This window comes from Heteronotia binoei, chromosome 8, assembly GCF_032191835.1.
Source record: "Heteronotia binoei isolate CCM8104 ecotype False Entrance Well chromosome 8, APGP_CSIRO_Hbin_v1, whole genome shotgun sequence".
Classification (NCBI taxonomy): Eukaryota; Metazoa; Chordata; class Lepidosauria; order Squamata; family Gekkonidae; genus Heteronotia; species Heteronotia binoei.
This window is the reverse complement of record NC_083230.1, coordinates 70,692,165-70,708,546: the sequence shown is the minus strand read 5'-3', so window position 1 is coordinate 70,708,546 and position 16,382 is coordinate 70,692,165. Positions and strand designations below refer to the sequence as shown.

Sequence of the window (16,382 nt, the reverse complement as noted above, 5' to 3'; positions counted from 1 at the left end):
AACCTGATCTTGCTTGGGATTTTTTTTTTCTGGATGCTAAATATGGTAAGCAGCCAGACTGAAACGTTTCATGCTATAAAGATCATCACATGATAATCCCACTAGTAATTTAGTCTGAGCAAACAGGCTCAATGCTTCTTTAAAATCCATTGTAAATATAAGAGCAAGGGATATGTCCAATAAAGTTTCTCTTAAAATATTCTAACAACAGCCAGCTTATAACTTGACAAGTGTGTTTTACTCTTTATATGATCTGACATTGTTTTATGGCTGCCCACACTTTCTTAGTAAGAGTTGTTTTCTCTGGAGTTCTAATACAAACTAAGGAGTTCAATGTGGAGCTATTGCATTGTTTATATTCTTGCCTTATAGGCAAGACACTCCTGGAATAATTATAGTTAACTTATCAGGGCAAAATATGTGACCAGTTTTGACAGGAAAACATGTCTATAGGACTCTCAAAAGCAACTCATTGTAAATACTGTTTAATATATATGGGAAAATACCTGAAAACCATTTTGACCCTCCAAATTCAGTAACTTAACAATGCCTAATTAATAAGGCAATTCATGACTGGCATTTTATCATCATTCCTTCTAATAGGAAACTTGATGGTGGAATGCCTGTCATTCAAGCAGTGAAATGTGACCACTCACTTACAAGGTGGAAATTTCTGTATATTCAGGAAACTCTAAAGGTCCACAGAAAAATACTACTTGGCAAATTAAAGAAAGAAGCAACCCTCCCCCCCCCCCCTTCCTTCCAGTCTGATATGCACAGTGTACTCAATGCCTTAACATGGAATGTTAAAGGCAGTTGTACATCAGTTAAGGGTAGACCTCCTGGGTTCTGGCCACTGTGTGACAGTGTTGGACTGGATGGGCCACTGGCCTAAGAACATAAGAGAAGCCATGTTGGATCAGGCCAATGGCCCATCCAATCCAACACTGTGTCACACAGTGGCCAAAAAAATTACACACACACACACATATATATATATACTGATCCAACATGGCTTCTCTTATGTTCTTATTTCCAACTAGTATGCAGTGAAGACAAAAAAAAACTTGCAGAACCATTTGTCACTACATAATATAATATTCTACTATCTGAAAACAGGGTTAAATTTGAGAGAGGCTAATAACTGTATCAAAAAACACAAAATGGACATAGGTGATTTAATTTAGAAAAAAAATGGTGTACGTTTAAGTACAAATGCTTGGAATTAATTGGATCAAACATACAGAAGTTGATATTACTACGACAGCTACTGCTACTTGTGCTCCTTCTAATATTTTTAGAGAGATCTGTGTTGGTCTGCAACAGAACATCTCGATTTGAGTTCAGGAGCACCTTAGCGACCAACAAGGTTTTGAGCATTTAAACTTTCAAGAGTCAAAGCTCCTTGAAGACACTGAAGGGAGCCTTCACTCTCACAACCTTATCCTCTTTTAAAATTTAAAATTTTAGGAATTTCCATTTTCCCCCAAAGCCAATTGTTTTATGTCCAAAACAACATTTAGGGATCTTGATGAGTGCCAAGCATCCATCTGTGGATTATGAAACAATCCAGCTCTCCTGTATACATCACAGATTATTGCAACACTGAAAACTACATCTTATGAAGAAGCCATTATCTGCAGTTGAAATGAGCTGCTTTATCTCCCATACCATTTTTGATATGTAGGATAATCAGTCTCCAAATGTCTGATTACTGAGACATCATGCATTCCATGTGCCATAGACATTTGACCCCTGCTGTGGTCAAACCAATTAAAATGGTGCTGCACCATAATACTTTACAATACTATTTCAAACAATATACACAGTGAAATACCATTCCAAGATGCTCCACCAATAACGTTACCATTTCTTTATCTTGGTCTGTCAGAACACTTACTTCATAAGGACATCCTAAAGAATACTTTTTACTGGAGACTGGAAAACATAAGAACTAAGAAGTGCATGTTTTCTGATTAGAAACTAACGCAACAATCCGTTTCTGAACTGCTCCTATGTTGCATACACTGAAATCTTCACTCTTGCCCTGACCACACACCTAGTAAGATGCCTAGAGCAGAGTATGTGGAACAGCAGAGTGTTCACTTCCTACATTGTTCTCCACTCCTCTACATCCTTGCAACAGCCCTGCAAGATAGCTCAGGCTAAAGTGTGTTTCGGATGGACCCAAGGTCACCCAGCTAGCTTCCTTGGCAGAGTGGGGATTTGAACCTGGGTCTCTCAGATGCTATCTCAGGACTCTAATCACTACACCACACTGGCTCTTAAGTTATGAGAGACTAAAAGGAAGCAACAAATCCCTTCACGCATGGCATCTGGGAAATTAGTGTAGGTGCTTTGTTGGCATGTTTTAGCCACAGTGGTCATAGTTTGCTTCCATTGTTAGGTGCATGGAAGGTGTGTGTGTAAACACAATACTGCAGGAATTCATTGTCAGCATTGTGCTTCACTCTACAATGATCAGCCCTGGCAAGCTGCAGATGGCAAAACAGGAGCCCCAAATGAATGCAGATGTAAGTATCAACGTCATGCAAATGTATTTAGGCTATCAGAATGAACATAATTTCTTTCTGCATGCTTTCTTGTTATATTTTAACAATTCAGATGGCAAATAACTGTGTAAAATAAATTAGGAAGACAAAACCAACATGTTCATAGCTTGTATCTCATTTGAACCATTATATTTGCAAAGGAGCTAGCTTACACAGAAATGCTACCAAGAACATGCTGTTTACTTGGCCTCCTTAGGCTATTTACTTGGCCTTCTTTTAGAATCCAGAACCAGCTATTTCAGATATTTTTCACACAACACTTAAATTTATTTCACAGTACATTGACACAGTGATAGTTTTCATTCCAAGAAAACATAGAAAGTCATAGTTACTCTGCACCATGCTGTGTAAATAAATCCAGTTTAATTGATATGATTTACCTTCTTTGCAATGTACTGTGCGTCTCTGTAACTGTCTTTCTGAATATCTTGTTATACGTTTTTTACTCTACACAAAATGTAATAGTCACCACTTTCTGATATCAGCCTGTTAATTTTAGAAACATATACAAGTTGGCCTGCATCTGGTTTCATTATTACTCAGCTATAACCATGTGTAATTGTTTTCAACACTTACATTTTAAAAATATATATATTTTAAATTTGTTTTTCCTGTTCATCTTGGCTGTTTCAGCCTGTAAGTGCAATGGGCATTCTGACACTTGCCACTTTGACATGGACACGTGGCTGGCATCAGGGAACCAAAGCGGCGGAGTCTGTGATAATTGTCAGCACAATACAGAAGGTCAGCACTGCCAACATTGTAAGCCAGGCTACTACAGAGACCTCAGAAGGCCTTTTTCTGCCCCAGATGCCTGCAAATGTAAGCCAGTATCTATTTTTGAATGTGGGGTATGTACCTCAAAACCACATCATTCTATTAGTAATCTGCCTACCATAGTAGAAAATATTAACACCCTAATATTTATAAATTGTAAAGTAGACCCAGATTTCATTATACAGTTTTCTTATGACACTCACCAGTTTTACAACTGAAAATTCACAAACAGGTACTAGCAATGAAAGATAGGAAAATTTAAATTGTCTTTTTATATATAGTCTCTGTGTCTCTTTTAAGACTGTGCATGCACTCCATAGCCATGCATACCTGGATTTTCACTCCCGTTAGCTTGCAGCAGAATCCACCTCCCTCCCCCCCCCCAAAAAAAAACTTACACAAATGTATGGGATTTAAAAAATCAGATCAAAGACTGAGGGGAAACTGCTGAAAAAGTAGCAAACCAAACAATCTGTGTACATGCTATGGATATGCTATCAGTTCTGCACACAGTATTCACCTACACCCCAGGAATTTAAGTGAGAAAATTTTAACCAAGGTTTATTTTATTTCTTAGAATTAGCTCTTTGTAAATGTCATCACTGTCATCAGTTCCTAAGGGATTGCTGAGAACCAGATTGAAAAATTTACTATCTTGGCAAGAAGCAGACATCTGCAGATGGAATGAGTAATGGGTTTTTAAAAACTGACATAATGATGGCTATAAACATCAGGGTAGCTACATAATTGTTCCACATTCACTTCTAAAATAAGCATGGCTTCAGAATAGACCTAGGATTGGCCTTGGCCATAGATCCAAAGGTCTATTTCCAGTTGCAGGCATGTTTATGAATAAAAATGCTCAAAAACATCAGCAGTTAAAATCCCTGTTAGGGATGGGCATGATCCAGGAAATGGCAGTTTGGTTAGTGGTTCGTGGCATGCACAGTTTGTGAACCACAGACCATCACAAACTTTGATGCTAGATGAACCAGTTTGGTTCATGGTGCAATAGAATGCCCCCCTCCCTCAGCATCTAGAAACAACAAACTCACTGTGGATCTTCAGATAACTCTCATCTACATGTCCTCCATGTTTGGTGAGGATTAGATTTACAGGGTCTAAGTTATGCCCCCCCCCCCAAAAAAAGGTGACCTCAGAAAAGTGCTTTCTGGGGAAATAAGTTCAGGAAGTTCAGGAGTATATAGAATGGTTCCTGTGCAAGATAGAAACACCAAACATGCAGCCGATCTCTGGCTGACTCTCTTCTACATGCCCTCTAAATTCAATGAGATTGGATTTAAGGGGACCAAGTTACAGCACCCCAAAGAAGGTGACCCATCCTCCATTATTTCCAATGGCAGAAAAAATAGCAAAAAAGTGAGAGCAATAAAAGCTCAACAGAACAGAATTAAAGTCCCCAAGACTCTCTGTAGTCAAAACTGAAAGTGGGCAGAACCAGTGCAATATGCCCAGCAGAACCAGTGGCAGTGCAAACCAGATTAAGGTCAAACTAGAGAATCTCTGCAGTAAAAACTGAATGGGTGGGGGTCATTTTTGCAGGCCCAGCAGAAACAGTGCAAGCAAAGAAATGCAATGCTAGCTCAGCAGGACTGATGTTTAGTACCGAATCACACTCCAAGGAAGTGGGGGGGGGCTGCAAGTCTGTCAGAACCAGTACAATGTACTAGTGCTCAGCAGAAAGATGTACTAAAAAGATTGCCCACAATGGGAGAGGCCTGAAGGCCCATTGGAGATAACTGGAGTCAGGAAGCCAATTGACAGAGTGGAAAGACAGTCCCCAAAAACAGAATTACTGTCCTGGATTTGAATGACAGCTTCCCCACAGTGGAATACCAGTCCCTGGGAGTAGCAGAAGTGTTCTGTGAGTGGAATGATGGCCCCTGGGAGTAGAAGAAGTGTTCCCAAGTTGGAATGACACCCCACTGGAGTGACAGCCAATGGAAGTTTTGGGACCTTGGGAGTAGCAGAAACGTTCTGGGACTGAAATGACAACCCCCAGAGTGGAATGATAGCTCTTAGAATTAGAAGTAGTGCTCTGCAACTGTAATCACAAACGGTATCTTTTACATTTTAATTAATGTTTCTTGAAGGTGTGTAGTTATTTCCTCCTCAGCTCCATCTAAATACTGGTCCTGCCTGTCAGCTGCAATGTTTCCTTGCAGTCATGGTATTGGTGACAGCCACCTGCTCTGTTGATAATCTTGCCCCTGTACCCCTTCCAGTTCCAGAATCCAGTCCTGCTTGTTTCCTGCCCTCCATGTTCCCATTACATGTTTCACTCTGAGTTCCTCGTGCACTTTTGCCAACTTTGTTGACCAGTGTCCCACAGCACCCCATCTGCAGGTTCTCTGTGAACAATCCTGTACTCCAAGTCCCAACCTTTTTTAGCCTGTGGGCATCTTTGGAATTTTGACATAGTGTGATTGGCATTGCCACAAAATGACTGCTGCAGGAAGCAGAGCCAACCAGAAAGGGATCACAACAGCTTACCTTCAGTCACACAGTAGAAATTCTTGTGATATGGTGGCAGCTACTGCTAAATATATATATTTACAAAACCTGCACAGCCGATCAGAAGCCTTGTTGGCAAAAGTCCCATCTGGCTCCACCCACTTTCTAAAAACACTTGGTGGGTGCCATGAAAAGTGTTGGCAAATCCCCATAGCACTCACAGGCACCGTGTTGGGGGATACCTGCTCTAAGTGATATGTTTTTTCATATATGAAGATTTCAATAGCTGATCTCTCTATAGCCCATCAAGCTATTTGCCGACCTTGACAAGTGCTCTGACGGCCTCTGGCTTTCTAGTATCTCAGGCACAGGCAAAGAGTTCTCTGCTTCCTCCCTTCCCTTTGACACCCCTGGCCTCCACCTCTCAACACACAATCCTACTCACTGTTCAGTATGGCAATTGCAAGAAGTATTCATGACTGGAAACTTAATCATACAGTATTAACTTTTGAACAAAACTGATTTATTATTATCTCTAGTGTGCACACTGTTTGCATATTAAATACATTGACAGGTTGATGGTGACTGGTAGGCAAGCTGCATGATACCATTATCTGTAGCTGCCACAGAACACTATGCAGTCTTCTGGTGTGAAGTTGCCCTGGCAGGACTATTCTGCTGATATTTTTAGTGATTAATGACAAAAAGTACAATAGCAGAGGATGTTCTTGTATGTGTTCTTTGGTTGTCATGGAAAGAAACTGATGGCATAATTCCTGGTAGGAACCTGGAAACTATGACTCCCAGGGACTATCATTTTAACCTGGGGGCTGTCATTCCAGTCCCAGAACACTTCTGCTCTTCCCAGGGGCTGTCATTCTACTCTGGAACTGCATTCCTGTCCCATAACAGTTCTGCAACTCCTACTGACTGTCTTTTCAGCCCCAGAACACGTCTTCTACTCCCAGGGGCCGTCATTGTGATATGAGAGCCAGTTTGGTGTAGTGGTTAAGTGTGTGGACTCTTATCTGGGAGAACCGGGTTTGATTCCCCACTCCTCCACTTGCACCTGCTGGAATGGCCTTGGGTCAGCCATAGCTCTGGCAGAGGTTGTCCTTGAAAGGGCAGCTGCTGTGAGAGCCCTCTCCAGCCCCACCCACCTCACAGGGTGTCTGTTGTGGGGGACGAAGGTAAAGGAGATTGTGAGCCGCTCTGAGACTCTTCGGAGTGGAGGGCGGGATATAAATCCAATATCTTCTTCTTCTTCTTCATTCCACTTGCAGAACACTTCTGCTCCTCCCAGGGGCTGTTATTCTACTCTGGAACTGCATTCCTGTCCCAAAACAGTTCTGCTACTGCTACTGACTGTCATTCCAGCCCCAGAATGCTTCTTCTACTCCCAGGGGCCATCATTCCATTTGCAGAACACTTCTGCTATTCCCAGGGGCTGGCATTCCACTGGAGGGGTGGCACTGTCTTTCCAGTCGAGGAGCACTAATTCTGTATCTTTCCACTCTGGGACCTGTTATTCCAGTCTCAGAGCAGTTTATCTGGGCCCAGAGACATTAACTGAAAATCCACTCTGCATTTTCCTTGCAACTATTTGTTCTGCAATGTATTTCAATGGGGCCCATGAAAGTCAATTGGCTTCCTGGCTCCAGTTATCTCCGATGGGCATTCAAGCCTCTCCCATTATTTCCAAATGAGCAATCCTGTCATTCCATTTAGTACATCCCCTCAGCAGAACCCAGTGCCACTGCTACAATGCAAGCAAAAGAGGACTAATATCAAACCAGAAAATCCTTGTAATACAAATTGAAGGGGGGATATTTTTTTCCAAGCCCAACAGAACCAATGCCACTGTAGCAGTGCAGGGGAATTGGGGTTGCAAGCTTTGTGGAAGAAAATAGTAAGGGAACCCAAGCCAGTAAAGGGGAAGAAAACCCTCTTGAAATTGATGAGCAATTAAAAAGCTGATAGAAACCCAAGGCAGAGAGGTAAAAAAACAGTCTAAGGCTGTAGAATTCCACCCACCCTGTTGCTTTGAAGTTCCTCCCCTTGTTGCCTTGGAGATTTGTAAACAGGTTGGGTGGCAACAGTCTTTTGGAAATGTATCCATTCACAATCCACCACCACCACCACTATGAATAGCACCAAAGTTAGTGGAACATTCACTCTGAACACCCTGCCACAAACATTACTTCTTGAACCACAAACCAGCCAAATTTCATGACAAACTTCACTGTGTGAGCCAGTTTGGGCCCATCCCTAATCATAAAGTCAAGAGAAGACTGGGAGAAGGAGTTATCTGCTGATGTCACAACTGTTCTCAGCTACTTCTCTTTGTGAGAATACCTATTATTTATATGGAGGGCAAACAGCTGCAAAGCAAGAGAAAATTCCTACATCTTTGATTGTTTTGTAGAACATGGAGTTTTTAATAGATGCAGCTAGTAATGGAGGAAGAAAAAGCTGTCTGTATTAAAAATCCCCTCACCTACTTCCTTATAAAAGGCACAGAATCCTCATGAATCTCTCTGCCTGTTTCTAGCATTTATGGCAAGGTGGGATGACGTGAATGGAAGAACAGAAGAGTCCACTGGTACACAAAAAACATGGAAGTATCTGTCACCCAAGGATGATCCTCAGTGTTGCTTTTGTTGTTGCTGTGAATGCAATGGCATTCATAGGGACAACAGAACATCTGCAGTGAAGTTTTCTCTGCACTTTCCTTGCCTCAACTTGCTGTGGTTGCTACTTACCCCTGCCATGGATGGGTTTTAAATAAATTGGAAATAGCTAGATTCCTATAGCCTTACAATGATTTCCCATTTAAAAGAAGAGTAAGTTTCCAGCCACTTTTGTTGCAGAGATATAAGTGGAAATGTGCAACCTCCACCTTTGCCCTTATAACTCTACGACCGATTTCGCACTCAGCTTACCCTGCGGTCACGTTCCTCTTCTCTGCACAGCGTCCGTCAGATTTCCCACTATCTGCACCGGAGTTACAGGAAGTGTTGCGGCTTTCGCACAGCAAACGGAAACCGCTAAAAAACCAGTTTCCACTTGCTGCACGAAAGCTGCAACACTTCCTGTAACTTCAGCACAGATAGTGGGAAATCCGACGGACGCTATGCAGAGAAGAGGAACATGACCACGGGGTAAGCTGAGTTCGAAATTGGTCTGCAACTAAGTAGACACTTAAAAAAATCTGGTACTAGGAAACTGCTGTAAATCACATTATATGCAGACAGTTTTACATAAGTCACAAGTGCATTCCATAAAACAGAAAGCCATGCACAAAGTTGCTCACTTCTTTCTGAGCTGTTTACCTTTGCTACAAGATATATTGATACAAAGCAAAAGCTGTTGCCTTCAAACCATGAAAAAAGCCATTCCGGAGTTGTTTCAGTTTTTTCAGCTGCTATAAGAAGTCTGCAAAAATGTCAGCGAGTGATGCATGGTGGTTAGTAGTAGTAGAAGAGGAGGAGGAGATTGGATTTATACCCCACCCTCCACTTGGAGTCTCAGCAGTTTGCAAACTCCTCCCTTCCTCTCCCCACAACAGACACCCTGTGAGGTAGGTGGGGCTGAAAGAGCTCTCTCGAGAACTGCTCTTGAGAGAACAGGTCTGTGAGAACTGTGGCTGACCCAACGTCACCCAGCAGCTGCATGTGGTGAAGTGGGGAATCAAACCTGGTTATCCCAGATCAGAGTCCACTTAACCACAACACCAAACTGGTAGTTCCAGTAGAGGAGATACATATTTGCAGCATGAAAGAGTTCAGCTTTTCACTTACTTGTGGATAGCTCCAGCTGAACATAAAGTTTGTGCTTTGAAGAGATCAAGCAAAGATTAGAATCTCAACAGAAAAAAAATATGCTTCATTTGCTTTGATAAGACATGTCTGATAACTTCATATTCATATATGACAAACAGGGGATTTCTATTGCAATTACCAGCTCAAGTCAACATTATTGCTCAGCTATTGAAGAGCAATGAAAATGGGGGGGGGGGAGGAAACCCTCAAGGTCAAAGCAAATGAAGGAGCTGTTAAGACATAGTCCTTAGGCTACATTAAGTACACTCTATCAAGTTAACAGTGTATAATATTTGCTCAGAAGTAGGTGTGCACTAGATAAAACAGGGCATTCTGCTATTTAACATGAAATCTGCAGGAATCTGCTTGAAGTCTCTTTCCTCTTTTACCTCCTGGGTTTTAAAAACTTTGCTAAGTGTAATTGAAGCTAAGAAAACAGGCTCTCCAGCTGATTAAAATTATTATTATGTGCCTACGTCATACACATATGTCTGAATCCTGCATTCAAAAACTAAACCGGTGGCTCCAGCCATCAGATCAAAATAATTTCATTTCAGCTTGCAAATTCAGAGGCTCATGTACAGCTAGTTTGCTGAGGATTTATGGCAACTTATTATGATCTGCCATCCCAGTTACATGGAATTTGAGGTGTTCTGCAGGCCCTGCTGAGAGAGAGCAATCCTTAACAGGTTTATTCAAAAACAAGTCTCATGTTATTCAATGGGGCTTACTCCCAGGAAACAACCCTTAGGATTGCAGCCTAAAATAACCAGAACTTTCCTTCACTTCTTCCTATAATTCTGTTAACGTTCCAAGAGACATTTTCACAACAGTTCTTGTAATTTTAAGGACAAACAAGGGGATGTAAGGAGTCACAGCTAGTGGGACAATTTGGAACTCCAACCACACCCCTCAGAATCTTCTCATCCAGGATTCTCCAAGCTCTCCAAGAGCCAGTTTGGTGTAGCGGCTAAGTGTGCGGACTCTTATCTGGGAGAACTGGGTTTCTTTCTCTACTCCTCCAGTTACAGCTGCTGGAATGGCCTTGGGTTAGCTATAGCTCTCACAGGAGTTGTCCTTGAAAGGGCAGTTGCTGTGAGAGCCCTCTCAGCCCCACCCACCTCACAGGAGATTCTCTCTGATTCAGAGAGAAGGGCAGGGTATAAATCTGCAGTCTTCTTCCTCTCCTCTCTCCCTTAAACTACTTAATATCAGCTCTCAACATTCTAATTCTTCTGAATATTTTGAGCCTTTAGCTTGCTCTAGGTTGCTTTTTGTCTCTCCCATTTTGTAAATGTGCAGTGTCATATTTTTCTGGATACACAGGGAGTCTCCTGAGTAAGCAGGAACCCCTGTCTTGACTGTGAGTGGGCCAGTTTTGCAGCATTTGTCATGGGAAAAGAATCGTAGCTTAATAATGCCTCCCTTATTTGGAGAAAAGACCAGTAGCACCTTAAAGATCAACAAAATTTGTGGCAGGATATAAGCTTTTGTGAGTTGCTACTCACTTTTTCAGATATACATAGAAGGGAATGTTATGTCAGAAGGCACTGAAAAATCGTTGCATGAAGCAACTATATGATTTTAAGTAATGTGTACATCTTGATGATCATACAAGCAAAATTTATCTACCATTATAAACATTAGAAATATCCTTAGTACTTAATACTTACGTAACAACCTAACACGTTTCCATCTTCTGGGGATGGCACAGGTGTCACTGGGGTGTATGGGACAGGTATTTGTGAATTTCCTGCATTGTGCAGGGGGTTGGACTAGATGACCCTGGAGGTCCCTTCCAACTCTATTATTCTATGTAGCAGTAGGGTTGTATGAAAACTATATTGCTATCAGAATCTAATATCTGCGCTTTCTTTCCTCAAGGGCTGTAATATCCTATGTCCTCTTTAATATTGCAGTGTGCTCCTGCCACCCAGTTGGATCAGCAGTGCTTCCCTTTAGCAACAGCACCTTCTGTGATCCCAGCAATGGTGATTGTCCCTGCAAACCTGGTGTGGCTGGTACTCAATGTGATAGGTGCATGGTTGGGTACTGGGGCTTTGGATATTATGGCTGCCGACCATGTGATTGTGCAGGAAGTTGTGACCCACTGAATGGTGAATGCATCAATAGGTGAGTGGAGAAACGATTTGCCCTGTAAGCAGCTGCCATGAAGAGAGGAAATTCATCTGAAGTAGTGTCTGAAATGGCAGTGATGAAAAGGATAAAGAAACAGAGCAGTCACAGATGTAGAAACATTACTAGAATCAAATAGGCTGCTACCATTTCAGTTTTGCAGCCCATGAATTCATATTTAACCCTTGTATTATTGAAGGGATGAGACCAGAAGGAATAACCTCACATTATACTTTAAACTAATTAAAAATAATGTACTTTTTTGTACAATGATTGTGTGGGGCCTAGTGAGGCTTGAAAAACCACCTGGATGGTCCCAAGTTACCATAACATCAATCTTGGTATGGACTCACTAAAAATTAAAATATCCCAGTGACTTGCACTGACTTTTTATACCTTTGTGCAGACTCTGAAGTACTGATCTCCACAAAGGGAAGATGCATATATAAGATCTAAAAATTCACAAATTGTTCTGCAGGGAAAGTGCAAGGTTTGCTACTTTTAGCTTTATCAGAAACATAGGGGAAAGATCAAGATGGGGAAAGGATGTGCAAGTTGGTTGTGTATTTTATGTTTAATAAGAGAGCCAGTTTGGTGTAGCGGTTAAGTGTGCAAACTCTAATCCAGGAGAATCCCCACTCCATATGCAGCTGCCGGTGTGACCTTGGGTTAACCACAAGTTCTCAGTAGAGCTGTTCTCTCAAGAGCAGCTCTCTGAGAGCTCTCTCAGTCCCGCCTACCTCACAGGGTATCTGTTGTGGAGAGAGGAAGGGAAAGGAGATTATAAGCAACTCTGAGACTCTAAGTGAAAGGCAGGGTATAAATCCAATCTCTTCCTCTTCCTCTTGCTTCTGGGCAACATCCAAAGCTGTGAACAAACTAAAATTATGGAGCAGATATCCTGGCCTACAAATGGGAAATAATGATTCACAAATATATTTTTGGAAATGACAATTATATTCCAAGTCTACTAAATATTAACTTCAAAAATTGATTCATGGGCAATTGCAGTAATTTTGATTGAATTTCTTAAACCTGCATTTATGTGAAAATAGTTATATTTCAGTAATGATTCCTGGCCACCTCTTTTCAGAAATAACTTGCTCTATATAGTCTGAAGAGAATTCTCTGAAGAGAATTTTTTTTTGACTAAAAAATTCAGCTGGTCAATGCAGTCTGATTTCAAGGACAATAGAGAAGGAATATCTGAAGTCAAAATATCTGAAGGCAAAATTTCACAGACTTATTTGGGAGCCAGGTCAAGTTGCAACCTCTGAGATACCAAAGAAGAACAAACCATATAAGGAAAAGTGGTCAGCATCTAGCTAAACTCTGTGCCTGCCTAGACAAAACTATATGAAAAGATCCTTTTATAGATTGTGTGTATTCCATACTTCAAATAGACTGAAATTATAAATGTCATAGTGTTTCTGCAATTAAAACAACTTCCACCATGCAGACTTGTATCAGATGATAAATTTTATACAATTATTATGTTGTCATGTTTATTAATATAATAATACTCTGCAGGTAATAAGCATTTGCCAGTAACTTTTTTTCACATAAATCCAACATGAAATAGTTGAACTATATTCCTTCAAACAATGGGTCTACATATACTTACATTCCCACTTTTTGCTCATTTGAAGTACCTTTACTTTTCCACTGCAAAGAAATTCTGAAATGAGAAATGGCTTCATGTGACCTTCTGGCCATTCACCAAGCATAGAAAATTAGAACACAAATGTGTTAAATTTGTGAAATGAATTGCTTTTCTGAAAAGAATTTCAGCACATTGCTTTCATTTCAGCAATGCAGATATCAACTGGTACCATGAAATCCCTAGTTTTTATTCTGCATATAATGAAAGTCAACCAGCATGGGAGTGGAAAGATGAACAAGGATATTCTGCCCTTCGACATTCAGGTAAGACTGAGCACTGAACAAGATAATTTACAATAACCTTATGAAAAACTAGAAACATATTGTTTTGGATCTGAGAGACAATATGCAAAGAAAAAACTGAAGGGAGATTTTTAAACATTGATTTTAAAAAGGTTAAACTGTAACATTCATTACACACATTTCTAAACATCAAAAGGAAGAAAGTTAAGAAATTTACTGTATTTACTCAAAAGGAAGACAATCCAAGATCCTCCCCACCCCATGTTATACACAAAACAATTTTTATTACTGGAAATAACTGTAGTTTGTATGTCAATGTTAGATGACTCTTAGATAGCATACTTGGAGGGAAAAAAACTAGTTGTTCATTTGAGTAACTATTGTATTGATTATGTGCTAGACTCTTTGCCTCCCAGTCTCATTGGATTTAATGGGACACTTCCCAATAAGGGTCTAAGGATCAGTTTTACAAACAAAAATCTTTTAAAATCAGCTCTTTCCCTTTAGGAATACACAATATATCTCTCTACTGAAGGGGGAATTTTTTGTAGCTCTAGAAGATTCCAAGATCAGTTTCTGCACAGATGCAAAACCCATTACTGTGAGTGCACAAATGACCGCTCGAAGAACAATAAGCAGCTGCCTATCTCAGAAAAATATGGTAGTGTGTGTGTGGAGTACCAACAGAAGGGGATAAGGGGACACCAGATGACCCAGTCGTCCAGAAAGCCAAGAAATTTGAGACAGATGAAAATAAGATCCAATCCAAATCAATATAATTCTCTATGTGGTTCAGTTGCGAATATTTGAAACCTGGAACTGCGGGCCATGATCAACAAGATAAATCTTTCTGCAAACCTGAGAATAGCCTCAGATGTGCATAAAAATCTGTAAACTTTTTTTAAAAAATGAGTGATAAAAATGATGAAAGGAGTGCCTGTAGCTTTAAGAAACAGGTGCCCTCAGAAACCACAGCCATACTGCCAGCCTTCAAGCTTTGGTTTCTGTCAGGAAAGGGCAGGGTAGGGGACAGACCTTTTTCAAGGGTTGTTTTGGCCTTTAAGAAAGGACTCATTGGGCCAGACCTGACAGCAGCCACCAAGCAACTTACATTACTCATCCAGGCCTGGTTGCTTGCTACTGTTAAACAGAAGCCATCCCATGAAAATGAGTGTGGTGTAGTGGTTAAAGTTTCAGATTAGGATCTGGGAGACCCAAGTCTTAATCTCCACTCTGCTGTGGAAGCTTGCTGGGTGACTTTGGCCCGTCATATGCTCCTCAGTCTGTTGTGAGGATAAAATGGAGAAGAGGAGAATGATGTAAGCTGCTTTTGGTCCCCAGTATGTATAAAAGTGGGGTATAAATGAAATAAATAAATACTGCTGAAGGTGGGGGCAGATAAAAGGTAGGTTAGTGGGTAGGTGGGTAGTACAGAAGAAGTGAGTAAAAGTGAGGATATTGAGGCTGCAGGAGAAGGGAAAGAGGAAATAATGTGGAGAGGGAATACAGGGGGAAGTCAGGTATCATCCTCACAAACAGAACCATATTAACCCAATAGGCCAAGTAGACATTGGCCTAGGGGCCTCCATGCCTTTAGCGGCCCCAGGCCGGCTCCCCCCGCCCCCGTTTGTTTTGTCTGGATATTAAATTCTTTGCCTCTCTACTCAATCTGGTCCTGGAGACCAATTCACTCTCTCCTCGTGCTTTCTCCCCACCCCCTCTTCTCAATTTGCTGCTTTCCCTCCTCTGCCACTGCCTGTCCCCACGTCCTTCCACTTCAGCTGCAGCCTTCCCAGCCTTCCCACCCTCCTGATTCACTCTCCCCAAACCCCTTCTCAATTAGCTGCTTTCCCTCATCAGCCACCGCCTCTCCCCGCTTCCTTCCACTTCATCTTAAGTCTCCCCACCCTCCCTCCCCACCTGAATGTGGTAAGAGCCTGGCAGAGGGGCAAGGAAAGACTAGACCCACTGAACATGGTGGAGTGCCGCTTCTCTCCTGCTCCCCTAGTGCGAGTTGTGCTGATTTTTTAACAGAGCGCAGCGCCTTTGCTTTTCTGGATGTGGGGTGGGATTGGGCTGAGTAACAGGAAGCAGCGCTGTCTTTCTCTTTGCTCTGTTGTGCAGTGTTCAGGGCACCTTTCCTGTCAAGGCTTGATAGAACTCACCACCATAGTCACCTAGCTTCCCTAACAGCCCTTGCTCTGATCAGCATCATTTCAGTTCCCTTCCAAGCTGTGGTTGTGCTGCACTCAGAATGCATGGCTAGTATCTCTTCCGTTGTCTCTAGTAGTGCAAGCAGTTGATTTGTTAGATGTGAAAGTGGGATAATCCATGTTGATACAAAACTGTTCTGGGCTCTGCCATTTCACTAATCACCACTACTTCTATACAATACAACGAGGCTTAAAAGTTGTTTTCTGATATAAAACTTTCTGAATAAAACTTTGTTGGTCTTAAAGGTGCAACTTGACTCCTGCTTTGTTCAACTGCTTCAGACCAACATGGCTGCCCACCTGGATTTTTTTTGATATGTGTTAAAGCTTCCTAGTTATTGACTTCAACTAACTTAAAAGCTGAAAGCGAGACATATAACTGATTATGCAGTGAGAAAAATGTAAAATAAAATTTGTAAATGTTTAATGTTAAAGTCAACTACAAGAATTGTGCATTATTGTAGTGTTTGCTTGGTTAATCC

General features: G+C 41.4%; 1 protein-coding gene across 1 annotated transcript in view; it reads left to right on the top strand.

Annotated features, from left to right (window-relative positions):
• NTN4 (netrin 4) overlaps positions 1-16,382 on the top strand; it is a 72,897-nt gene that overhangs the window by 44,082 nt on the left and 12,433 nt on the right. Inside the window, exons 4-7 of the mRNA XM_060245215.1 lie at positions 2,408-2,534; positions 3,207-3,395; positions 11,566-11,779; positions 13,593-13,708. Coding sequence (XP_060101198.1) covers positions 2,408-2,534; positions 3,207-3,395; positions 11,566-11,779; positions 13,593-13,708 — 646 coding nt within the window. The remainder of the gene's footprint in view (positions 1-2,407; positions 2,535-3,206; positions 3,396-11,565; positions 11,780-13,592; positions 13,709-16,382) is intronic.